The sequence below is a fragment of the Littorina saxatilis genome, linkage group LG12 (genome assembly GCF_037325665.1).
Source record: "Littorina saxatilis isolate snail1 linkage group LG12, US_GU_Lsax_2.0, whole genome shotgun sequence".
Classification (NCBI taxonomy): domain Eukaryota; kingdom Metazoa; phylum Mollusca; class Gastropoda; order Littorinimorpha; family Littorinidae; genus Littorina; species Littorina saxatilis.
This window is the reverse complement of record NC_090256.1, coordinates 29,765,813-29,792,796: the sequence shown is the minus strand read 5'-3', so window position 1 is coordinate 29,792,796 and position 26,984 is coordinate 29,765,813. Positions and strand designations below refer to the sequence as shown.

General features: G+C 43.2%; 1 protein-coding gene across 1 annotated transcript; it reads right to left on the bottom strand.

The window, feature by feature from the left end:
• Positions 1-7: 7 nt before the first annotated feature.
• Positions 8-26,939, bottom strand: LOC138981704 (2-hydroxyacyl-CoA lyase 1-like). Its single transcript, XM_070354726.1, has 18 exons — positions 26,807-26,939; positions 23,154-23,258; positions 22,401-22,441; positions 21,538-21,618; positions 20,934-21,006; positions 20,283-20,360; positions 19,474-19,568; positions 18,566-18,678; positions 17,858-17,993; positions 17,190-17,295; positions 16,457-16,540; positions 15,947-16,054; positions 15,566-15,619; positions 11,297-11,397; positions 9,177-9,335; positions 8,705-8,809; positions 1,522-1,708; positions 8-792 (listed from the first exon to the last, which is right to left on the bottom strand). Exons 1-18 carry the CDS (start codon positions 26,933-26,935, stop codon positions 760-762), a joined length of 1,788 nt encoding a protein of 595 aa, XP_070210827.1. The 5' UTR covers positions 26,936-26,939; the 3' UTR covers positions 8-759.
• Positions 26,940-26,984: the final 45 nt, after the last annotated feature.

The following is a 26,984-nucleotide window of genomic DNA, read 5'->3' as shown; positions in this document are numbered from 1 at the left end:
AATCATCCATACTTTCATTGACTTTTATTCATTCAAGTTGATAAGTAAAAAAATTATCACAGGAAAAAACGCCCCAGGAATGGAGACTGAAATTACATAGCATATGGACAGTGTATAATTATATATCTTGACTAAAATCCTTTCCCAATGGCTTTTTCATTCAGGCAATTGAACAATCAAGGATGAATGTGAATGTAACCAAATAAAACTTCAATGAGAAATAGACAATAGCTCAATTACAAGCAAAATTACATGCTTTTTCAAATTTTATTTTTTAGAATTACTTTTCTGAACAAGGAAACACTTGACCGTCAAAAAGCTGTGAATAGCTGAAGGCTACAACATTTTACATTCACAAATAAATATTTCATATACATGACTCAAAACAAATCGGACAAAATAATGATATTCATTTGTTCCAAATCAGGTGAAATTTTATTATTTTTATTGCACAGATAACTGCAACATAAGTTTTACAAAAAAAACAAGCACACACAGCTATCATCACTCATTTAAACACAAACATTTTGAGCAAATCACTTACAAAAATATACTCAGACAGCACTCTTGATTCTCAAAAAATGCAGATTTTTACAGTCTCTATTGTTCTCTGACTATGACTGCTCAACCACCGGGCCACCCCCAGCCCCCTCCTCCAAGAATCAAAACAATATCCATGATGCAGGTAATCTGCTGGCACATATGGCATGGAAGTCCATGCTATTGTTCGTCTTGCTTTGCAGAATGAACGCATCCCCATTACAGGTTGGCCTTTGTCAGCCAAAAGAACTCCTGAAAAAAAAACGAGCTTATTATTTCTTGATTGTACCAAAATAATTAGGTAATACAAACTGTTCAACAACAGAAATAACAATAATTTATTCATCTTTGACAGGAATCTGAAGCCTGAAAGCAATATAAATGTTTGTTATCACTGTAAACAAAAACAATTACAGTAGAAAGATAGTGAAAATCATAACCAAATGAGGCACAGCGCAAATGATAAGATCAAACAAACAGGGATGTAAGTCCTCTAAATGCATGACATGTACAATGATAAATAAGAATCATATAACCTTGCAGTGATCAAGCAATCTTACATAAGGATGAAAGTTGCCTGTTGGTTTCAACGCTTGTTATGTTATCTCAGGTGCCAGGAGATTGGTTCCGCGTAACTCTCATTTACTCTAGCTGCAAATGTTGTATACATCTAGAAAGACGTCATAATAAGAGATCAGTTATTTATCAATATGTTATTACAATGCCAAATACACACTCTTCTAAAATTCTGAATTCCACTTAATGCAATAAATAAAATTTAGCATACATGTATATACATGTATGTATTATCTATGTTGTACAAACACAACTACACGTAATTCTGTGGTGAATGCTACCTGAGGTTTGCGCTAAGCCATAGGATCAATGACAATGTTGATAATGAAGGACAGCTTGGTGTATATACATGTATTATCTATATTGTACAAACACAACTACACGTAATACTGTGGTGAATGCTACCTGAGGTTTGCGCTGAGCCATGGGATCGATGACAATGTTGATGATGGATGACCTCTTGGTGTCAGCCATGGCTTTGGCCAAACTCTCACGCAGTTCTGTAATTGTGCGAACCAGATACCCGCTTCCTCCAAAAGCTTCAATCAACTTCTCGTAACGAGTGTCTGGCGCCAGTGCTGTTGGTGGTACACTGAAGTATACAAACAAATACAAATAAAAACAAGAGATTTTGCATTTGAAATATGATCTTATATGTTGTTGATTCAGATTTGTCATTAACACACTGTTGTTTAAGAATTCATAAAGAAAAGAAAAAGGCACAAGGGGGTGGGGGGGGGGGGGGCACAACAAACTGTCTGAAAACAGATGTCCAAACAGCCTGGTTTCAAAAGATGAACCAAGTGTTGTTTGACCTGTGACAATAAAATGTATTTTTTACAAGTAAAATGACTATTTCTAAGAATACTCACCTCAATTTAACTAATAGGAGTTACCTTACTTACGAGTGCTAGACTGAGAAGCGTCCTATGTTACCAGTACTAGACTGTAAACAAGGTCGCTAACTCTAGATTTCCGTCGGTATACCATTTAGTTCCCTTTGTCGGTAGTACCTCTCTGCGCATGTGCCAATGCCCATAATCCCCAGTTTCAATTCGAAGCTATTAAGTCAATAGCGGGGTTGGTGGGAGGGTCTCTGGTTAAATTGAGGTGAGTATTCTTAGAAATAGTCATTTTACTTGTAAAAAATACATATTTCTTTCGAATACATCACCTCAATTTAACTAATAGGAGAATAGATAACAGGCTGGAGGGTTGACTTTCGATCGGTAATCTAGTGTCACCTCACCCGACTCAGCACATTTGTCCGGAATCCCCCCTGTAAAATCGGGGGAAGAAAAGGATAGATCATCGGACTGAGAAGCAAGAAATCCTGAGTCGGGCGAGTGGCAAGTTGCATTGTTGCCACTGTGTCAACTTGCTCCAGAAAGGGACAATCGAAAGAAAGTCCCACCTGTCAATGTAGAGCTGGTTTCTACTCGATGGTCGTTACTATTCCTCTGATCACTTGTCTTTATCAATGTTGGGTTATGGTTATGACTTGCCATTATGCGCCTTGAGCGACCCAACTCCCCAGCAACGTAAAGTTCTGCAGGCGGATCAGGTGAACGACCTAAAAGATGAGGAATGGTCAGAGATAACAATTCCTCTAATACCTTGAACTTATCACCAAGGTGCGTCTCTGCGACTGATCCTCCATTTAAGGGAGATTGACAGAGTTTCCAGAGATCCTGTAGAATTCTGGTCTGAGGCACCACTTTCCATGGCAAACAATTGTGCCAGTCGCATGAATGAATATATATATATCCTCTCTGAATTTACCTCTCTAATGAGGATGGTAGGCACAGATACCAGTGTAAATTCAGGCTGACTTAGCTGTTCCTCCTGCGTGACAGGAAGTAAGCGCAAGTGCGCTCAGCAGTACGGTCACTGTCAGCACCTTACCTGTGCCTGTCTCAACGCATGTGGGGGCTATAAGCCTACCCTTAATGGTTATAGGTACCATTTGTCCTAGAATAGCCAGTGAAAGACAGCCAGCTGTATTGCCTTTACCCAAGGGGAAAACCTGCTTCTTACTTTGAAATTCCACACTTATAGCGTGAGGGGGTCCCCAGTGACCATGGGCATCTCTGAGCCCTTATTGGCTGAATGACCGCTCTTGTCTTACTCAAGAGGGTGCCATGCCTGGCATGCAACTCACTGAGAGGTCCCATTTGTGATTTCAGCAGGACCGTTTTCTGGCTTGATCAGCCAGGTCCTTGATCTAGGTTTTCTGTAAACATGGTTGTAGGTGGCATCTGCTGGGTTGTCTGCCCAGCATAGGTTTTGTGGGTTCTGGGACACTCCAGATTTCTGTAGAGCTCACAAGTTCTTAGATGACTATGCAGTGATGTTCTCCGGCCTATGGCCGAAGGTGCACTATCTTGGGCTGATGCAAAGTTCTGCCCCCTGGTAGTTGAACTCACAAAGATGTCTTATGTTGTGATCTCAGTAGTACTTCTGCCCAGATCACCCAAGTCCATATCTGGATTTACAGTAGGCGTGGCTGTGGGCGGCAAGTGTTGCATTGTCTGACCAGCATAGCTTTGTGAGCTCTGGGGCACTTCAGCTGTTTGTGGAGCTGAGCTCTAGGGTGACTATGCAGAGTTGTTTTCAGGCCCCTGCCTGAGGCAGGAGGTGTACTCTCTTGGTCTGATGCATAGTTCTGACTTGACAAAGGTCTTAGTCAGCACCCGAGTTGCCACGTTTCTCGCCCAAAAACGACGCGTAGCCGTAGACTGGGAGTGAGTGAGATAGGCTGGTGTGGTATTCCTGGCTCCAGCTAGGATCTCACTGTGTCTCTACCTCAGGCTCTTCGAGCGAGGGAGAAAAGGCTGGTGTGGTATTCCTGGCTCCAGCTAGGATCTCACTGTGTCTCTACCTCAAGCTCTTAGAGTGACACAACTTATACTCACCCAATAACCTTGTGTCACCGTAGACTGGGAGCGAGGGAGATAGCCTTGTGTGGTATTCCTAGCTCCTGCTAGGATCTCACTGTGTCTCTTTCCTCCAGCTCCTTTAGCTTTTGAGTCCAGGCATCTGAGAGTCTACATATGGATGGGATGGACACATTCACCCACTGTCAAGGTATTGCCGCACTCATTATGCCTTTCGGGGGAGGAATACCTCTAGGTCTTATCTCTGTGGTCCAGGGATCTTAGAGCGCCAGTTGTAAGAGGCAAACGAAGCTTGTCCAATTCAAGGTTCGGTTGGAAGGGGTGGCTGAGCCTTCCCAAATCCAAGTGTGTCTGTGGCCGTACCCAATACCCCTAAAGGTAGAGGAAGCTCTTCTTGTTCCAGGAAAATTTGACTCAATGATGGAGGGACGTATGGTTTACCCAGTCCAAGATGTCTGGCAGCACTAATCAATCTGCATGGGCTGAGAGGTCCTCCTTGATCTATGAAATCTGGCCCATGGATCTCATAGTGCGGATGGCTGGCCAGACCTCAGACTATCTCTCAGTGTCCTTCCTGGAAAGTCCATGGAAAAACGGGCGGAGTCACCTCGGGAGACATTCCCTCTTTAGTCAAGTCTGTCCGTCTCTGAAGCATGACGTAGGTTGAGTGCTGTCCCTGTTGAAGGGTTTTGCCTTGACTTGGTTTGTTTGTTTGCTTAACGCCCAGCCGACCACGAAGCGCCATATCAGGGCGGTTCTTGACTTGGTCCAAGGATGATAACCATGAGGTTTTGTAGCCTAAGGACTGCCTGACCCTGGGGTAGGTTGTCTTCCAAAAGCTGCTGATCATCTCAGGGGCACCTGCCCAGTGATCTTAAACGGCCCATCCCTTCTCTAGGACGTCTACTGTCGTCTCTCCTGTTGATGCTTCTGCCAGAGTTGTTACCATATCAGTCGAGATGTGACCTGTTACAGGTGTCGGACATCCTCTGTTGAGTGTCGACTGTACAATCTGACATTTCTATCATCATCCCCTGGCTGATGCGGGTGTCAGATGACATTCAGGAAGAAGGGGCAACTCTAACAAGTTGTTACGCTGGGTCCGTCCACAGGTCATGAAAGCATTCTGTACTTGACGATCTCAGAGCACTTCTTCCCCCGTCTCTGCGTTATCTCCAACAGCTCCCCGCCTTGTGATGTAGCCTGAACATGCTCACCCGTGTTGCCCGACGAATGTATGGCAAGATTCTTGGGCCTGTTACCCTGTTGAACAAGCTCCACTCCAAGTGTGAGTGATCTTCAGAGTCGTTTCCTCAGGCAAATGTCTTGAGACACTTTGATTCCTCTTATCTTGGTACGCAGTGTCTGTCTTGTAGCTGTGTATCCGAAGGAGACATCTAGAGACCTCAAGAGCTTGCAGTATGCATGGAAACTGATGTGACTACTATACCCTGTTCAGTTGTCCACCGCTGTTTGACTGGTGATCTGTATGCAGATTGCAGGTGCCATCTTGTTACTGGTAGGGCGGCTCCCCGGTGTGAAGGTTGTAGCCTCTAACCATTAGCTCTCCATTCCAGGTGATGAAGATAACTAGGAGGCTCTAGGCATTCTCCTCACACTCCCAGACTTCTGTGTAGCCGGGCACTGCTGAATATGGTCAGGCGTGAAGTGTTGGTCTAGTTCCAAGAGCGTTAAACATTAGGTCTTCCTCAGTCCGTCAGGAGGTGGTAGACAGGCAATGAGGGGCGGGAGCTGTCCTTCCGGTGCTGAAGCATCGCTACAGGCAGTTTGCAGTCAAAATGCATGAAGCCACCATCATGATGGGGAACCCTGGCAAAGATAGTGGTGGGAGGGGCCCAGTCCTGTCAACAGCCGTGTTTCGGGGTCACCTCAAGGGAGAGGTTGCAGACGAGGCTGTAGCTACCTCAGGGAGATTCTACTCATGTTACGCCCAGTGGACGTCTTGCCTGACAGGTGGAGGGTCTGTCATAAGCTGTCGCAACAATCCTGGGAGTTATCAGGGCGAAAAGGAAGCCTGTCTCTTCCTGTGCTTACTGGAGGTATTCCCCCAGAGCGCCCGACATTGTCTGTTTGGTAATGTCTACGTATATATAAATACATGTCAATATGACTTAATTCCCCCTCGTACTGATAACGGCATGGATGTGCCAAGAGTTTATCCAGTACCTTTCTCATGAGAGTAGCCGCTCTGTCTAGGAGGCATAGTTAATTGTGTGTTGTAACAACATCCGTTTAGCAAATATGTTATATTTTCCATAATATGAAATGATAAACATTGTATCCCTTGTATGAACCTGACTAGAGCCAGTGTTATTTAAGGGCGGCCTCTTATTGTTAGGTCCTGTTGTCTACTTCTGAGAACCTAGTCGTAGGATTAGGTGACAACAGTAGAGATGTGGCCTTGTTAAAGGTCAAAGGCTTAGGTTTTGCCTACGAACCAGGAATAAGTAGAGGCATGACAACATTATAGGAAGCTCCCCTGTGAGTATTATTCAGAGCCTTGCTCGATCTTGCATGTTGTGAAAACTCAGCTGAGTGTAATACTCATGTGTTAACAACCAAGTTTATTCATGCCCCTAAGGCATGGTTTCAACTGTATATTATTCATAACATGTCATTCAAGTGTAATGTACATCAATTGTGCACTGGAACAGAACATAAGTATATATGTGTGCCTGTTCTAATTGAATTTGAAGAGCTGTCTCCTGGCACTGTGGTATCAACAGATTTTAGCTGAGTGTAAATCTCAAAGTGTAAACACTTGAGTTTATCCATAAGTTAAATCTTTTACCACTCAGATAGCTGATTTAAACACTCCATGAAAATGGAATTTGTAACATCAACTGACTTCTTTGATACCCTTTGCCAAGAAAAAAGGATTATATCCCAATAAAGATGTCCCATCTGTGTTTGCATACACTTAATTCTTCCTTGTCAATTTAAAAAAATTTTTATTTTTTTATTTTTTTTTTTTTTTTTTTTTTTTTAATATATATTTATATATATATAGATAATGTGTATGTATGCACGCATACAAGTTTACAAGTTAATCAAGTTAAGTTGGCAAGGAAAGTATTCTTTATCCAATTTGAAGAAGTACCACCACGTGGTCTCTGTGAGTCCACCATGATCATCTGATAAAAATACCAAAACCATAATCTGCCAACCGCAGAAAACATCGTTTCCCAGAAACATAGGAGAGAGAATTACTTGCCTTTCTCTGAGAGTAAAGGAAGTTCCCTCCGTAATATTCCCGGAGGCGCATATCTCAATCTCAGTGTTTGGTTTTCTTTCCAAGCGGGCGAGGTTTGTCGTTGTTATTCTTCGATACAACCCGCTTTCAGTTCTATCAGCGTTCAAGCGTACTGCGGTCCGTATCTACGCTGCCCGCAAAAGTCATCGCAGTTTGTAATGACCGAAGTATTCATACGCCATATGTAACATTCGCGGGCGCTCTGTGCCTTCAGTTCAATCAGCGTTCAAGCGTACTGCGTTCCGTATCTACGCTGCCCGCAAGAGTCATCGCAGTTTGTAATGACAGAAGTATTCATACGCCGTATGTAACCTTCGCGGGCACTCGGTACTTTGTACGCCTAAAAATTCGGATCAGAAATGCGCTTCCGGTCGGGATAACGCGCATGGTAAACCTCGCTGTAGTCGATAAAAAGCTGTTAAAACGCAAAAAACTTCCCGCAAAAAACTTCCGGGTAATTTCGAAGTTGAAGGTCTTGTTCGTATTCCTACATTGATGTGTAGGGTGACCTGCCGTTGCTTTCCATTGAAAGCGGCAAGGTAAGTTATCGTTCGCGGAGTTCTATTGCGCCAATGAAACCGGTCCAACCGCTGTAAATATCTGTTCGACATTCGTAACGACTGAGTAAAGAATAGTTGTCGTTCAATTGCATGTTCACTAGTTAAAAAAGACAAGTAACGGAGCCTGTTAGGCTCTGTGTGTCAACAAGGTATCATTGATGACTGAAGTACCTTCTACTTATGACCAAGTAACTTTGTTACATTTTTAAGCCGTTTCACTTTAATTTTCACGGTTCGTTACGTTGTTCAACGTGATGAATCATTCAATGTATACGGGCGTAGTAATCGCCCTTAAAAAGGAAAGCCCAAACCGTGATTGAAGGTGAATGTTGTAGTTCCTGTGAAGGAAGTCTTCTTAGACGGGAAAGGTCTAAATACACGTCTAGCTCCCCGTAGCAAGAAATTGAAACTGGGGATTATGGGCATTGGCACATGCGCAGAGAGGTACTACCGACAAAGGGAGACTACTCCCCTAAATGGTATACCGACGGAAATCTAGAGTTAGCGACCTTGTTTACAGTCTAGTACTGGTAACATAGGACGCTTCTCAGTCTAGCACTCGTAAGTAAGGTAACTCCTATTAGTTAAATTGAGGTGATGTATTCGAAAGAAATATGTGCATGTGCTTACCTAAATAAAATGATCAACCTTGTAAACTCAAAACAACAACCCAAAACACTTTTCATCACATAGTTTCTTGAATTCCAGGCTTCTGCCTGTTTTGTTGGTCAGAAAGTTAAGGCAACGCTTTGAGACAGTTTGATCACCATGCAGTGTGGTATGGAAAAAAATGCTGGTTTTTTTTGTTAGCAATGGGTTCACCTATACCATAGCTTTTGGCAACAAAAGAAACTCACGACAATGTCCTGTCTCCCTCGGCAACAACATCCCAGACTTCATTTTTCAAGCCGAAAGAGATTCCATTGTTGTTGAAGATGATGATCACCACAGGAAGCTGATACCTAGAATACAAAGGAACAAAAATGAAAAAAATGAATAGTAACCAACTGTCAAATATAGAAGATATTGCTTTACAGTACTCTTGATTAATAATACATGCTATTTTATATCATATTCTTCCTGTTCACTCTTATTGTCTTCTGCGGTGATTGTAGCGGAGTACAAGTCACGCCATTTATCACACTTGGGTTACTGTACAATTTCCTGTGAAAGTAAGAACTTACTTTGAAATGAAGACATAAATTGTATAAATGCACAATCATCGAACCCGATGTGCACCAAAAAAAGAAATCAATTTGAATAATAAATCTTGAACAATTAACAAAAATTGCATCCAAAACCTAGCACACACACACACACATTATTTACCTAGCAATGCTCTCAATCTCCATGCCAGAAAAGCCAAAGGCGCTGTCTCCTTCGATGCAGACGACACGTTTGCCTGGAGCGTAGTCACGACACCACAGCGCTCCTGCCAGGGCAAAACCAATGCCAACGCCCATTGTGCCAAAGGTTCCTGCATCAAGCCTGTATCAAAAAAGCATTCATTGTACAGACTGGAATCCCCTTGAAGACTCCTGTTTTTATCCCCCCCCCCCCCCCCCTCTCCTTTTAAGACCCTATTATTTCAGATCTACTGTTCATAACATCTGTAACTTTACATACATTTTAACACTCCCTTCCTTTCAAACGAGATTTTCTCTGAATTTGAAGGTTCCACTGTACCAACAGAACATCTTGCAGAAAAAGATGAGAGAATATTTGCTTTCATTAATTAATGTTGTGAGCCTGCCATAGAAATAGTTAGCATAGGAAAAGCCATCAAGCGCACAAAAGTAGAGCAAAGAAAGAAAAAGAAAGAGAGGTATATAGACACAAACAAACAAACAAACACTATTCACTATAAACAAGCACTTTCATGTTGATTTAATTTGAAGATCTGATATTGTTTTCTTTGGTTTTTTTTTCTTTTTTCTTCATATTTTTCTTTAATTGCTGATCAAATCCATCCAAAATGGAATTGAAACTGTAGTATCAGTCTTACCTGTGGCGAGGGAGGTTGTTAGGAAGCATGGTGCGACCAATGTCCATCGTGTTTGAATGAAAGTACAATAACAGTCTGACTTGTGGCGAAGGAGGTTGTTAGGAAGCATGGTACGACCAATGTCCATCGTGTTTGAATGACAGTACAGTATCAGTCTCACCTGTGGCGAGGGAGGTTGTTAGGAAGCATGGTACGACCAATGTCCATCGTGTTTGAATGACAGTACAGTATCAGTCTCACCTGTGGCGAGGGAGGTTGTTAGGAAGCATGGTACGACCAATGTCCATCGTGTTTGAATGACAGTACAGTATCAGTCTCACCTGTGGCGAGGGAGGTTGTTAGGAAGCATGGTACGACCAATGTCCATCGTGTTTGAATGACAGTACAGTATCAGTCTCACCTGTGGTGAGGGAAGTTGTTAGGAAGCATGGTACGACCAATGTCCATCGTGTTTGAATGACAGTACAGTATCAGTCTCACCTGTGGCAAGGGAGGTTGTTAGGGAGCATGGTACGACCAATGTCCATCGTGTTTGAATGACAGTACAGTATCAGTCTCACCTGTGGCAAGGGAGGTTGTTAGGAAGCATGGTACGACCAATGTCCATCGTGTTTGAATGACAGTGCAGTATCGATCAGTCTCACCTGTGGCGAAGGAGGTTGTTAGGAAGCATGGTACGACCAATGTCCATCGTGTTTGAATGAAAGTACAATAACAGTCTGACTTGTGGCGAAGGAGGTTGTTAGGAAGCATGGTACGACCAATGTCCATCGTGTTTGAATGACAGTACAGTATCAGTCTCACCTGTGGCGAGGGAGGTTGTTAGGAAGCATGGTACGACCAATGTCCATCGTGTTTGAATGACAGTACAGTATCAGTCTCACCTGTGGCGAGGGAGGTTGTTAGGAAGCATGGTACGACCAATGTCCATCGTGTTTGAATGACAGTACAGTATCAGTCTCACCTGTGGCGAGGGAGGTTGTTAGGAAGCATGGTACGACCAATGTCCATCGTGTTTAAATGACAGTACAGTATCAGTCTCACCTGTGGCGAGGGAGGTTGTTAGGAAGCATGGTACGACCAATGTCCATCGTGTTTGAATGACAGTACAGTATCAGTCTCACCTGTGGCGAGGGAGGTTGTTAGGAAGCATGGTACGACCAATGTCCATCGTGTTTGAATGACAGTACAGTATCAGTCTCACCTGTGGCGAGGGAGGTTGTTAGGAAGCATGGTACGACCAATGTCCATCGTGTTTGAATGACAGTACAGTATCAGTCTCACCTGTGGCGAGGGAGGTTGTTAGGAAGCATGGTACGACCAATGTCCATCGTGTTTGAATGACAGTACAGTATCAGTCTCACCTGTGGCGAGGGAGGTTGTTAGGAAGCATGGTACGACCAATGTCCATCGTGTTTGAATGACAGTACAGTATCAGTCTCACCTGTGGCGAGGGAGGTTGTTAGGAAGCATGGTACGACCAATGTCCATCGTGTTTGAACCTTCGTTGACAATCAGGCAGTCCTTTGGCAAAGCTTTCTGCACCTGTAAATGTTGATAACTACAAATATTGACCCTTTACAAAAATAGTTTGATAATTAAAAATTTTAGTAGTAAATTTTCATTTGATTAATATACTTACCCAACTCACATATAGCAATTAACCCTAGTTCAGTGCTGGTTACGCTGTACGCGTCCCCTTGGTAACCAAGGGAGACCACTCTAAAAAAGAGAGTGACCTATCCCATAATGCCAGACTAACCACTAGCCTGACTTCCGTATGCGCGCGCATACACCACCATCTTATCATTCCAAAACGAAGCCCAACTCACCCCTTTTTTAGACCCCCATACCACCACAGCGGGGAGGCGGGAGGGAATAAACGATGTGAGTTGGGTAAGTATATTAATCAAATGAAAATTTACTACTAAAATTTTTAATTAAATTACATATCTTACCCAACTCACATATAGCAGATTGCTATCATAGGAGGAGGGTACTCACCAAATCAAACCACAATAAACCGCCCTGCAGCCACCAAAGAGGGCCAAGCAGAGTGGGAATCTAGTGGAATTATGATATTAGGACCTGTCCCGCGGCTACCATAACAGATAGCGCGGAAATGTCGCCCTGTCTCAAGACACCTCTGAGGAAGAAGTTTCTAAAAAACCACCTCAGACCGCCAGTAAGCCTACTCCAGTCTTCAGCCTAAATGACCCGACCGGAGGACTGTCAAAGAGGAGGCCCATGCCCTCGCCTCATACGTCACAGCTACAGAGAGAGGCAAAACTGCCCTAACAACCCCAGACTATGTTTATCAGCAGGTAAAAAACCTGTCTGATCAAACTGGAGAATCCCTTGGTTCAAATTAAATTCACAATATCCTTACACCTTGCTGCGTTAAGTGATATCCTAAAAGATTCTGGCCTCCTGAACCAAGCCAACATCTTGCCAGTATCTAGCCTACAGCTACAATGGCTGGCAGAACCGAAATATCTGAACTGCCGGGCACCAGATACATCCCGTAGGTAAACATTTTAAAAGGCATTTCCTGATGTCTAGTAAACGTGTACTATAAAAGCGGGTACCTAAAACATCCCGCCCTTAGAACCTCATGCCCAAGTACCCGCACGTTCAATGAGCTGCATTAATGACTTATGTAAGTCTCTCAGACTTGAGAACAGGTAAAGAAGAGGCCCACACTCTGACTTCTTGAGTCCGTGTTGCCTGAAGAAGGAAGACTGATTGCCCCCCCCCCCCCCTTTTCTTGCCACCACTGTAGGCATGCCTAGTCAACGTGGCAGACCATCTAGCCAAGGCTGACTTCACTAAGTCAATGCCTCCACGAGAGTGATGGAAATAAATAAAAACCCTTGTTCTGATGATCTAAACTAATCAGAGCGAGTAAGAAAAATATTCACCTTGAAAAGTTCAAAAGGCTAATAGGGCTCTAGCAGAGCCGACATAAAGCAAAAGAATTGAATTGCATTATCAGAGCTGGTTCCCCAGGTTTCTAAATACTCGTCCGAAATTCGAACAAAACCTCAGCACTATAGATCAGTCTTTCTACAAAGACTTGTCTATAGCAAAACCCGATAGAAAAACGAACTTACTCCCACCTCCCTCGGAAGCTACCAGAGTAAGTATGACCGCTTCCCGTGTTAAGATTAGTAAGGCTAATTTGCCAGGGATTCAACAAACCAATCTCAAAAGCTCCAAAACTAGGAGCCAATCTCAAGTCGGGACTGGAGATCTGCTTTCAGCCAACCAAAAGGGAGGCTTCCCTAGTCACGCTGGCTACAAAGAGCCCACGAGAAAAAAATTTCCCAGCCTGGCCAGTTCAGTGCAACTGATATCGCGTAACGTCTCAAAACAGAGACATGGGAGAAAATTCGGAAAGCCAAAATAGGAGGTTCGCCACCTGCAATGAACGGAGAGAAGTGGAGTTCTTTCCGTTAATATTACGTCCTTTGTTTCAAGCCAGTCAATGTGATATGAAAACTAAGACGCTGACCCCTATGGGATCTCTAGACCAAATCCGGAGTTGAGGCAGAAGCCCCTGAGCGTCTCCATGACTCCCGAACAGTAGACACCCGTGTGGCTCAAGTGTAAACAACGGCGCCCTCCCGACAGCCCTAAAGGCCTTAAGGGCTGTCAACCAATGAGAATGGGCCCATAGTGTGCGACCCACAAGCCGCACACAGTAAAATCGAGAGTATTAACCGGGAACGGGGAGACGAACATTTAGCAGAAGGTGATAGTACCATGAGGCAAAAAACTTCTATCAGCGGCACCCCCAACACCACCAGGAGTAGAAGCGCATAGAGAGATAGAGTCCAAGCCGTGTGGACCTACTCGGCCAACTGACTTAGAGAGTCTGCCAAGCCATAGAGCCTCTCCGGAAGGTACTTCACTGCTAAAAAGAACTCGTGGTGGTAACACCACAACCAAATCTCGCATGCCCGATGTGGCCACACTAAGGAGCGAGATGCCCCCCCTTTGCTTATTGAGAAACCAGGCCACTGAGGTGCTGTCTGACTGAAACAACACATGTTATCCCCTGACATTTGTGCCCCCAAACGTGGAAGAAAACATCAGCACGATCTTCGTAAAAGACCCAAGGAAGGACCCCAATAAAGTGATAGTCCTAATCCGCCTCCGGCCGCTGTGTAAAACACGAAGGCAGAAAGAAAAGTGAATCCAAGCACTCATACTCCAGTTGACATAACTGTCAATAGTATGAACGAAAACGTGCTAATGTTTGCCCACTGAACCCGACCAGTAAGAAGCCCCGAGGGGATAAAATGGTGGGTATTTGGCAACGTGACAAGCCGGGAAGAAGCTAACAGCAGAAGCTGAGAACAGCCAGCTTAGCGCTTTTCCTTGATAAGACAGACCGAGGGCTTTTCTTTGCTGTGAGCTTCCCTTTGATAGGAAAGAGTCCACTCGCAAAGAAGAGGAAACGAAAGAAAATCCTCACGCAAGGGAGAGATTAACGACTCCCAACCGACCAATACTGTCGGCCGAGGCCTTCTCCCATGCGAACAGCAAAGCTAAATCCTTTATAAATGTGTCTTCTACAGCCCGGGGAAAATTGTTCTTACAAACAGACAGTTTCCCCTTGCTATACACATCCCAAAAAAGGACGCCCGTCAACCCCAGGCTACCCGGGGGTAGTTCCGTAGGCAGAACAAAAGAAAACCTTAAGTTCCTAGGCTTGGCGCTAACCGAGCCTACGCAACACGCTCAGCGAGCGATGCGCTACTTGAGCGGATGACGCAAGCTAAAGCCACACCGCAACAGGTGCTCAGCCAAGCGCTGCTCCGAAGGAAGAAGAGAGGAAGTAGACTCGTAAGAAACCTTCCGCAATTCCCCCACCGCCGATGAAGGAGCTAAGAACTAGACGTTCAAAGACTTCCCTTCAAAGGCTCAAATCAGCTAAAGGAGCCGCAAACCGCAGCAATCAAAGCCTCCCCAAAAGCTGCCAGCAAAGGCAGAGGTGGGGCCAAAACATCGTTAGAGTACGCAGATTGATCCTGAGGAGGAACAAACACGCCAAAAAAGCTGGACAGTAGCAAGGTAAGACGACGCAATAATACCAAGGAGAAGAAACCCGGTCCCACAGACCAAGCAACATCGGCTGAACAACAGCCAGAGCGTACGTAAATGCGACCAGCCAGTCTGACGCTGAGTTTTGGAATGATTAGATGGTGGTGTATGCGCGCGCATACGGAAGTCAGGCTAGTGGTTAGTCTGGCATTATGGGATAGGTCACTCTCTTTTTTAGAGTGGTCTCCCTTGGTTACCAAGGGGACGCGTACAGCGTAACCAGCACTGAACTAGGGTTAATTGCTATATGTGAGTTGGGTAAGATATGTAATTTAATTTGCATGATCCCACCCTCCCAACTGAAGTTGGCGTGTTTGAGAATTCTCAGAAATGCCAAAACAGATGGACTGCTAATGTTCCAAAATTCAGAATAAAAAAACCAAGAATTGTAGGTTATTGGAACGTTTCATTGTTCACAAAACAAAACGTTACAGTTACGTGTGTGTACTGTTATGTCATACAATGTTATAGTCAAATTAAAATGCAAGTTCCTTTCCAGAACTAATTGACTTTTCCGCAACTACAAACAATGGAATAGTTCTTACCAAAAGGTAAGTTTGCAACACAACTCGTGAAACACTCAAGTGATGCATGTAAAGATTACCTCTGCATATGCAGCATAGTAGCTCAGTGGCACAGATAGGTCCTTTGTCATTGCCTGAAAAGAAATATGAGGTCAAACTTTTGAATTGTAAAAAAGAAAAAAAAATTATACATGGAAATACACTGTCAATCTCAAACAAATCCAATTATATACATGTATCTTATGTAGGTCAATTAAATCAGGGGGGGGGGGGGGGGGGGGCTCAATAGGGAGGTTCCACTGTACATCAAAAAGTTGTTAAAGAACAACACCTTCGAACAGAAGACGTGTCCTTCTGTCACTTTGAAATCAATCAAAAAGTATCCCATTCACTAAGGGACACCTAAAATTAAAGGATGTCCTTTAATTGCTAGTACACAGAGTGTAGGTATACTACCGTACCTCTACATTTTTCTGGTTGGCGGTGACTTTGGCGTTAAGGGTTGTCCACCAGGGGGAGGAAGAAGGGAACTGGAACTGTTGAGGTCGCTGTCTGAATTCATCCAACAACTGTATGACCAACAAAATATAACAGTGAAATCAAAACAAAACAAACAAGAAGCAAGTAAACACGTATTTGCAGTTTTTATCTTGGGAGTTCCTCTCTGAAATATACCTATTATAGCAACAGGGATTACACTCAGTAAGAAGCACAACTGGACACCTCAAAACAAATAATTTATGAGACAGGCCTTGGCAAAGAGATACTGCTCTGTGTAAGTGTGTGTGTGTGTGTGTGTGTGTGTGTGTGTGTGCATATTTCATGTGTGTGTGTGAGCATGCTTATATGCACATGCATGTGTTTGTGTGGGTGAGCATGTGTGTGGTTGTGCATTTATTTTCCTGCAAGCATGCAAGTATTCCTGCATGTTGATGCGTTCATGCAGCGAAAAGACTGTGACATGTACGTACTTGCTGCACAACGACGCAGACATCACCAGGCAGTGCCACAGCAGGGTAGACATTGTTCCCCATCTCCTCCACACTGATGTCAACCTGCACAACAAGCACAACCATAAGCTCACTCCAATCGCTCATGTCAAAAGTTGACCCACCTGCTTCAGTACCGGATACAAACAACAGTGAAGTACAGTGGAACTCCCCTTTCAAGACACTCAATTAAAGACACCCCCCCCCCCCCCACCGCGCAGATTGGACTTGTTTTCACAGGATCTTAAAGGAAAAAAAATCAATGTGCAGATTAACTTGACTTGTACCTGGAAGGACTACAGTTCCTGACCATATTTAGCACAGTTGAGAGATTAGATGCTACACAATAGTGAAAGTAAATGACAGGCACATAATGCAACGGTTTCACAACCCTTCGGAAGATCTCAGGATCATGCAACTTATTGTCCACATTGACGTCAACATGCAGGAGAATAAACATCCAAGTTCACTCCCATAGCTTCAGTAAATGACTGAACGATATTGCAACAGTTTCATAACTGTTCTGTAGACCTTCAGATCGGATAAATAATAAAAAGAATGTTTTCAACATGGAATACGTTGAACAGAGACCTATATCATGCTTCTTAACCAAACAATGTATTACTTGTGTATCTTTATCTGAATCACAACTTCAAATAAGTCAAACTTTCTAGAATGTGAATGGAGCCCAGCATATGCTATTTGTCTTGCTCGCCTGAATTATCTTAACAGCAGGGTTGAAGCGTGGGGGAGCACCAAAATGCATCATCCAGTTCAGTCTGGCTCCAAGCAGCAACACTAGGTCTGCTTCCTGCAGGGCTCTGAAAGATTGATCAATAAACATGTGTGGTGTACACATACAAACACAAGAAATCTTACACACACACACATGCACAATTTTTCTGAACTAACACAGCATCGTCATCATTGTCATCATCATTGTCACCATCATCAACACCACCACCATCATCATCATCATCATCATCAAAAATGTGCAATGCAGGAGTGACACTAGGAGATTTCTTTTTACATAAAACAAAGCAACAAGAACACATTGAACATCAATTCTCACACCCATTATTTGGCGGTTTTCAAGAAAACAATGAAAATGTACTCAATGAAAACATAGACAATAAACGATGAAAAAAGAGGACCGCTTTGGAACAACACTTCTTCGTCAGCAAACAATAATAAAAAAAAGAATGTAAAAGGAGAGATGACAGCAAGAGAAAGAAGAAAATCAGTCAAGAAGAAGACAGACAGCACCTAACGTTCAACAATAAAAAAGAACAAAGTCTTGGTAAACTAAAACGTAATTATACATAAATAAATGTCAGTCTGTAAACTGAATGACAGACTACCAAGAGCAAGAACATCACTAACTTTGATCTTGCGGCAGCCACACTGAGGGGGTGGGAGTCTGGCACCACACCCTTACCCATCGGGGTGGGCAGGAAGGGGAGGCGGGTGGTGTCCACAAGGTCTCTTACAACCCACTCTGCTCCTGCATATGCTGCCCCTGCAATCACAAAAGCATGACTTCTGGAGTGAGCAGATTTTGTTCCTTCTGTTTTCAAACCTTTTTATGTCTGACAAAGGGACAACACATGCTGTAAACAAACTGAATTACCTTCTCATTCGTACCCATGAAGCACTGCCAGTAGTTGAGCGTCTGTTTTTCAAAAGAGATCAAAACCCTGAAAATGCATCTTTTCATGGTTTCTCAAGTGGACAACTCTTTGTGCTCTTCCTCATTCCCTCCCTTTCACCCTTCTTTTTCATCAATCAATCCCATTGTATCACGGACTTTGTTAGTCCACTATAATGATACCTGTTTGACGTTCTCGTGAATGTTTCATTTTGTCTGTGTAATCATAATCATTCTTGTGGGTTTTTTAAGTTTGGAACATTAGCCACCTACTTCTTCCAGAGTTTTTGTTTGTTAGTTTGTTTGTGTTTCTTGGCAGACATAGCATGTTTACTTGTACTCTTAAACAGCCTATTCATGGCATTTCTGTGGAACCTCATATCTGATTATAAAATAACTTTACACACACACAATTCCACCCCTTGGTATGTAAGAAAGCCTACCCTTTCCGACCACAATGAGCGGTTTCTTGGCAGAGACGAGCAGGTCCACGGCTTTCTTGATGCTGTTGGGGCTTGACAACATAGGTGGTGGTGGAGGGCAGTTTTGTACGTACCTGTAGTACACAAAGTTAAGAGAGAAAAGAGCTCAAAAATGAATCGTGTCAACACGAGTATTTTCCAGGCATAAATCCCAAAATACCAGAAACGAAATCAAGAACTGGTCATACATACCAGTTGATATTTTGTTTGAACGATTTTTTTCCTGACAATTGTAACATGCACTGTGTTTTGACTGGTTGGCGTAAAGGAGTGACCGGTGTCTACCAGAATCATGATTCATATTTTTAAAGAAATAAAGGTTTGGTAAATGGCTATAAGTGTGATCACTGCGTCAAAGATATTTTGAAATTAAAATACCACAAACATCTGCAAAACACACAGCCATGCAGAGAGACAGTCAGACACATAGCCAGAGAGAAACACACAATCCGACAGACAGACAGACAGACAGACAGACAGACAGACACACACACAGACAGACAGACAGAGAGACAGTCAGACACATAGCCAGAGAGAAACACACAATCCGACAGACAGACAGACAGACAGACAGACACAGTCAGACACATAGCCAGAGAGAAACAGACAGACAGACAGACAGACAGACAGACACACACACACACACACACACAGTGACAAAAAAGAACCAAAGAACATTACAAGAAAAGATTAAACTGGTAGAATATCAACAACATTATTCAAACAGCAATAAACAGGAACATTTTAGTGAAAGATTTCAAACATCTAAGGCTAAAAAAATGGGGCACATGAATGAATCAGAAACACATTCAGGTATATATACATGTATATATTTCACCATGTAAATTTAGCAGCAAAGACATGCTCACCTGACGGACTTTTCCGCCACCTTGCCAACAATCATGTCACCAGACATGTCAATGTAGGACACACCTGGTCGGCCATAGGTACACTGTCTCACTGCCTGTTGATCAAATAAACCAAGACATAACCATGGAGAGTATGGCCAAGTTTCCGTCAGATGTATATTACATGTACCTGCTGAGATTGAATCTCTATTAGTAAAGTCCAACCTGTCTTGGCGACCACCTGTCGACGACCACCTTCCCAGAAAAAACACCCAAAAGATCCCCGACTAGTCTTTTGCTATATTATTCACCTTCCCATAGCGACCATGCGCCTGTCTATAATGACAGCTTTTGATTGGTCCCTTGGGTGGCTGTTATAGACAGGTTCAACTGTAGTACAGTTATACCTGTGATGTGAGGCCACCCCCCAATAAAGGACACCTTCCCATAGCGACCATGCGCCTGTCTATAATGACAGCTTTTGATTGGTCCCTTGGGTGGCTGTTATAGACAGGTTCAACTGTAGTACAGTTATACCTGTGATGTGAGGCCACCTCCCAATAAAGGACACCTTTTGTTTTTCCTAGTTGTCTATGATCTTGACCAAAATATACCTGTCAATGACAGTCTACCTGCAATGTCGGGGCATGTTTGGCTGGTTCCAACGTTGCCCTCTCATTCCAGGTACCACTGTACAGTACCAACAACATGGAACTGACATTTTCTTCATCTGATTAATATCTTCTTCATGGTCAAATTTAAGACTTATATAAAAGTTAAAGAAGTATAATCGACAGAAAGATGAGAGAAGAGTCTGACCAATGACGTACCTTCTCCACTACATAAGGAATCTTGTCCAGGCTGCTTGGTCGAGCTGAAAACTTGCAGTAAGGCCGAGCCATCTCAACCTATACCAAAGAAACAAGTTTCAAAACAAAGACAAAAATTAGTTGCTTTGAAATTTTTTTTAAATGGAGGTCTAAAGAATTACAACGTCCATCCCTTGTTGGTTAAAATCCTACCAGTGACTTTCCTTTCAACCTAATTAAGAAAAAAATGGTTCTAACCCTGTCCATTATATAGTTTAATAGTTAAAATTAAATGTTCGAAAAAACGAAAATTTTCCTTGTTATTGTTTTTAATTTTATTGTCGTCAACTTTGTTGTCTTCTAAAACTTGATCCAGTTGAATTCCTTCATGAAATCTCTTGTTACTAGTTGACTGGTGAACAAACAAGAGTGCTATCACAAAAGGTCTTGCATCTTCACTTTGGATGTTCACCCTCACCTAGGCAAGGCCTCACAAATGTGTCAACACTGTGGCACATAAAAGACCTTGGTTGAAGTGCAGGCAGCTGATAACACCTAAACATGCACACCTGGGTAGCGCGATTCTTAGTGCTGCTAGCTTTCCTCTTGAAGGAAGCAACACCATTTTCCCAGGAATGGAAAAGAAGAATGAAAATGAAAATGTTCACATACCTGTGGATACTCTTGAAAACCTCCCATGTTCTCTTGGTCTTGGTCGCATGACCCTCCCACCACAATCAGAGGCCTGAGCACACAGAATCAAGCAAAACTGCTATATATGTAAAACAACAAATGCACACACATACTACGCCGGCAAAGGTCATGCTCTATGAGGTCTGTATGTGAGTGACATGTGTGCATGTGTGTGTGTGTGTGTGTGTGTGTTTGTGTGTGTGACAATGTGTGGGTGTGAATAAGTGTGTGTGTTGGCCTGTGTGCGAGTGTGCTTCCATACATGTCTGTCTGTGTGTGCATCCTCTTGTGTAAGTGTATGAGTAAGTGCAATTAGTGTATGTGTAAGTGTGTTTGTGTAGATAAGAAAGAGAAAGAGAGAGAGACAGTAAGTGTGTTCATGCATGTGTGTGCCTGTGCATACGAGCTGTGTGTTGTTGTCTGTGTTCTGCACTTTTCTTATCACTTTTCTCTGAAGACAGAGCACAGTATTTCTTTGCTCACTGAATGACTTTGTGTAAACTTAAGTATTCTTTACAGACTGTTCCCTCCTGCTTCCACTGGCAAACTACAGCAATTCGATGCAGACACATGGATCACCTACCAGCAGTTTTCCTGTGCATTGGCCATTCCAGCAAAGGCATGGATGACACCTGGCCCTGACACAGTCAGACACACTGCTGGCCTGAAACACAACCATTCCACTGATAACTACGGTGGAACACCCCTTTTAAGACCCTTTGTTTGTTTGTTTTGCTTAACGCCCAGCCGACCACGAAGGGCCATATCAGGGCGGTGCTGCTTTGACATATAACGTGCGCCACACACAAGACAGAAGTCGCAGCACAGGCTTCATGTCTCACCCAGTCACATTATTCTGACACCGGACCAACCAGTCCTAGCACTAACCCCATAATGCCAGACGCCAGGCGGAGCAGCCACTAGATTGCCAATTTTAAAGTCTTAGGTATAACTCGGCCGGGGTTCGAACCCACGACCTCCCGATCACGGGGCGGACGCCTTACCACTAGGCCAACCGTGCCGGTCTTTTAAGACCTCCAAAAATGTGAGAAAAACAGGTTTAAACAAGAAGTAACTCTGAAAATGGAGGTACATTTTACAGAGGGTAAATGAAGAGAACATCTGAAAAAAAACAGGATCTTTAAAAGGAAGCAATCTTAAATTGGGGGGTCTTACTTGGGGGTTACACTGTATAGGCAACAGGTACTACACCGCTGCAAGTTCTACCATACTTTCTTTTCACCATACCATGACCTCTGAGTCACACAGTAAAACTCAAGGAATGAATTGAATCGTTGAATTCAGAATTCCTGATTGAAATGATGAGTCATGTAACTTGTTCCACTCTTCTCTGCAACTGCTTTTACATAAAAAAAAACTAAAAAAAACTAACAAACTGGAACATTTATTTGCTAATCCTTACAAAGCAATGTAAACAGAACGTACCTTCTTGTCAAATATCCAATGGCTGACGCAGCATACGATGCCTGAAAGACAATAAAATCCAGCAGATCAGAAAGCACAAAAGCAATTGGGACAAAAAATCAAACTTAACCTACCTGACTTCGATTACAATGCGATTCTGAATGTTAACTTTTTCAGACGAAGCACCATTTGTTTTGTTTTGTTTAATGTAAAACCACGTTATTTTTGTTACATAATGAATCCTAAACAGACAAGACTGCTAACGTGCCAAAATTACAATATGTTGGGTTACTGCATACAGCATGAGTGCAAGAGAAACACTGCACAGCTGTGAGTACAATTACTGTGGTACTCCCCCTCCCCCTACACACTGTGTCAAGACCACGTACCTAAATCTGACAATGGTTATTGTTAAACAGTTGTTTGTTGTATGTTTATCAGGGTTTGCTAGTGTGTGATAGGGTTCGTGTCCGTCTGTAGATGTTAGTTTCTTTGTTAGTCCTGTGTTGACAACTCTTCGACAAGCGCTTAGAAGTGTACCCACGGAATACGCGCTATATAAGCTTCATATTGATTGATTGATTGATTGATTGATTGATTGATTGATTGAAAATCAGGTCTTAATAGGGAGGGCGTCTAATATGGAGGTTATTTCACTGAGGGTATGAACAGAAAATAACTTAGAAAGCACAGTCTTAAAAAATGGAAAGTCTTAAATCAGGGGGTCTTTCAAGGGGGCAAGAGGGGGAGGGGGGGGGTCCAAAGTATACACACCGCCTGTTCATTCCTCATGTGAATGAATTTGATGCCAGCTGCCTGTGCTGCCATGGCGACCTCAATGACTGGCACTCCCACAATGCCAAACATGTACTCCACGCCCTGCAACATAGTTAGACAAGTCTTCATCAGTTGTTTGTTTCTTGCTTTGTTTTAATTGTTGGCGGTTTTTTTATCCTCAATATTTCAAGACACAGTGTGTACCTGCTTGTGCAGCTAATTGTCAAGGTGAGTTCAGTTATACTCTGTTTCTCTTCTTTTTCATAATGACATGATCAAGAGAGTATAAATTCTGCTCTGAAAAACTCTGTATCGAAACTGCATAGGTATGTTGAAAAGAGACGGCTGTATACCTATGCCAGGGACAGAACTGTCAAGCCACATTTAAAAAAAACAAAATACTGAGCAACTGATATAATCTTGTCTAAACGCTATGTTTTTTATAGGGTGTGTTTTCATAGAACAGCAATTAACAGAAGCACCTGACATAGTAGATCCTACTCTAATTACCCTGACCTGCAGCCTGCAAACTGCCCTCCTCCCCCCCCCCTTATCCAAACTATGCCATGTAGGCTACCCCATCTATCTCCACTCTTGGCTTTCTGCAACCACCCCCACCCCACCTCCACCCCAAGCCATCTCCTCCTTCCATGCCACCTTTCCAGGATCAAGCATTTCCAAGTCAAAAAGAGGGCCCCAAAGGGGGGGTATCATCACGATCACGGGAAGGGAAATTTTAGCTTTCACGATCTCAGTTACCTTGATTTTTGTTTTCACGATCACGAACACCAGTGGCAAATCACGGTCACGGTAAAAGTTGCATGTACAGAAAGCACGTGTCAAAGTAAACACAACCACACATTAATTCGCTGTTGCACTTTTTTATTATTATTTTTTTAATTCTCTTTCATACACGCATAGAAATACATATCATGATTTGTAATCAGTAACAAGAATGTTGTTTTCATTGTTTTCTCTCTCTCTCTCTCTCTCTCTCTCTCTCTCTCTCTCTCTCTCTCTCTCTCTCTCTCTCTCTCTCTCTCTCTCTCTCTCTCTCTCTCTCTCTCTCTCTCTCTCTCTCTCTCTCTCTCTCTCTCTCTCTCTCTCTCTCTCTCTCTCTCTCTCTCTCTCTCTCTCTCTCTCTCTCTCTCTCTCTCTCTCTCTCTCTCTCTCTACACTCATACACATTCAACTCCCACACCCTCACTCACTCACAATATGCACAATGTCACATTTCCAGAGCTAAATCTTGTAAACCCATTTTCTCAAAAACTATTGGGTGGATTGAAATTAAAGTACATGAATGTGTGATGGGTTCTTTATTTTCCACTTTGCCATACAATTTGAGGTACACCATCGCCTGGTTTCATGGCCTTGAAAAACAAACAGGAATGCTACGGGCCAAAAATGGTTTTACCTGAAAGAAGCGCGCAGTGCCACTGAGCCTGCGAAGCAGGCGAGCCAACCAGGGGGGTCCGGGGGCATACCCACCCCCCCGCATTTTTTTCTTCAAAAAACGGTTAAAATCTGTGCAATCTGGTGCATTCTGGGCATCATTTTCAGGGCTGTAATAGTGTTGTGATCTTGTTAAAAATCCCGTTTTAGCCTCCCCCCACCACCATTCAACACACCTCCAAACTGGTGAAAACAACACTACTGTGCGCTGGCTTCATTGAGACCGGCGCCCGGTCGCGTTGCGCGATATTCACACGGATCGTTTTTGCGGAAATTTTTCAACTTCACCGGAATAAATTTGACTTTACCGGATTTTGAAAACGGCTTTATTGGATTTCTGGCAAATACCGGAAAAGTAGCATGCCTGACAAAATCCCCAACGAACATGACTTTGATCGTCTTTGACATGAGGATCAAGTGACCCAAACTGGCACGTCTCCCCGCCATTGTTTCTGAATTTAACCCATTGTTGATATTAAAGTTTACAGGCGCTAAAATAAATCCAAGCTTAATGCAAAGAAGCGACAATTAGAATCTATGCCAAGGGTGTCCACGTTGCTGGGATGAAAAACACATTTTTAGTTTCGGTTTTGGCTACACGCAGACTCGATCTCGAGCCAGTCGAGGTCACACTGAGCGAGTGACAGCCAGACGTGGCAATGTCGACAATGTCAATGATCTCACTCAAACTCAAAGATCTTGAACAAATTTCAAGATCTTTGCCTACATTCAGAACAGTCATACCTTGATATTTCGTCTTCGGAAAGACCGACCCGTAGCCTGACCTTTCCACCAAGGAAGGCATTCTCGCCGCCTGCTTTGGTCTGGCTTGAATCCACAAAATATAACAGAAGTTCGATGACAGTACCGCTGCACGCCATTTTTTATCTTCGAATTCGAATTTGACTGAATGCACTCAAAACCTTTGCAAGAAGCCCTTCCATTGGATGAAGTTTGGCAGACTTTTGCAATTTGCCTTCTGATTGGATCTCTTTTTGTGTGATTGGTTCTCTTAAAGGGAAGCAATCGCTGTCAAAATCATATTTCTGAATGTGTTGTTGCTTCCCTTTAATCGGGATTGGCTCCTTGACGAATAGAGGATCATAGAGTGATACAGCTGTGAAAAATGTACGTTGAAAATAAAATGCTTTGCAATAATGCCCATCACGATCACGAAAACAAATGACGATCACGATCACGAGACTTGACTTTTTTGTCATCACGGATCACGGGCAAAGTCCCATCACGATCACAGAAACAGAAATTTCGGCAATCACGGTCACAGAAAGGTCAAAAAACGCCAATCACGATCACGATTTTAAACCCTTTGGGGCCCTCCAAAAAGAATCAGTGAAGTAATTAAGTACTGTAACATGTTTTGCTGTCCTGCCCTGTCCTGACAGAGGAGTACAGAGTGGACACTGCATGACCTTGTCCATCAACTATAGGTTACAGGGCCGGACTGGGGGGGGGGGGGGTTTACAGGGGTTGCGCAAACCCCCCCCCCCCCCCCCTGGCTTAAGCATGTACCTCCCAAACGCTTTTTTTTTTTTTTTTTTTTTTTTGTGGGGGGGGGGGGGGGGGGGGGTTTGCATCTGGATCATCATGAAATCCAAGGAGAAATCGCACCTCTCACCCCCTCAAGACATTTTTCTTCAACGATTTTTGTGATGAAAAGTATGAGTCCTTACAATCTCAATTCTTCTTCATTGCCTATACAGCTTGCTGTCGAATTTACCTTTTTCGTTCAAGGAGAGGCTTCCTTTCCCTCCAGAAACATCTAAAAACATCAAAAACTGTGCAAAATGCAAAGAAATTAACATGACTATAATTAGTAATCAGCTTTGTCCTTCATCTGGATCTGCCGATTTATTTCAAAAGTGAATAGATTTTCAAAACACATCACGTCACGGATCTGTAATCTCTAGAATCTCCAATCAAACCATGACAACTTATTTTGTGCACGAACACTTTCTGTGATATGTGTTAGCTTGGGGTGAGTGTGGTGACAAATCAATTTCAGTTACATGTCTATCAACTTCGGAGCTCGTTCAAGGCTGCTGAGTACTGTCAACTGTGAAGTTCAAGTCCAAAGGCTGACTGAGCTGAAAATGAAAGTACAAAACGCTCAACTATGCCTTCATTTGTGGCAAAAAGAGTAAACACAATATGTAATATGAAGAGGAAATAAAAACCTGCTCTTTCAGGGCACGAGCCAAAACGGACGCTCCATCAATTTGAGGTTCCTCGCTGTTTCCAGAAGCAGCAAGGCTGACAATCTCCTTAGCAGACGCCATGTTTGTGACAACTGAACTTTGACCCATGAACCGGTGTAAAGGAAATATGTACCCCTGTGAGAAAGTTGATAATATA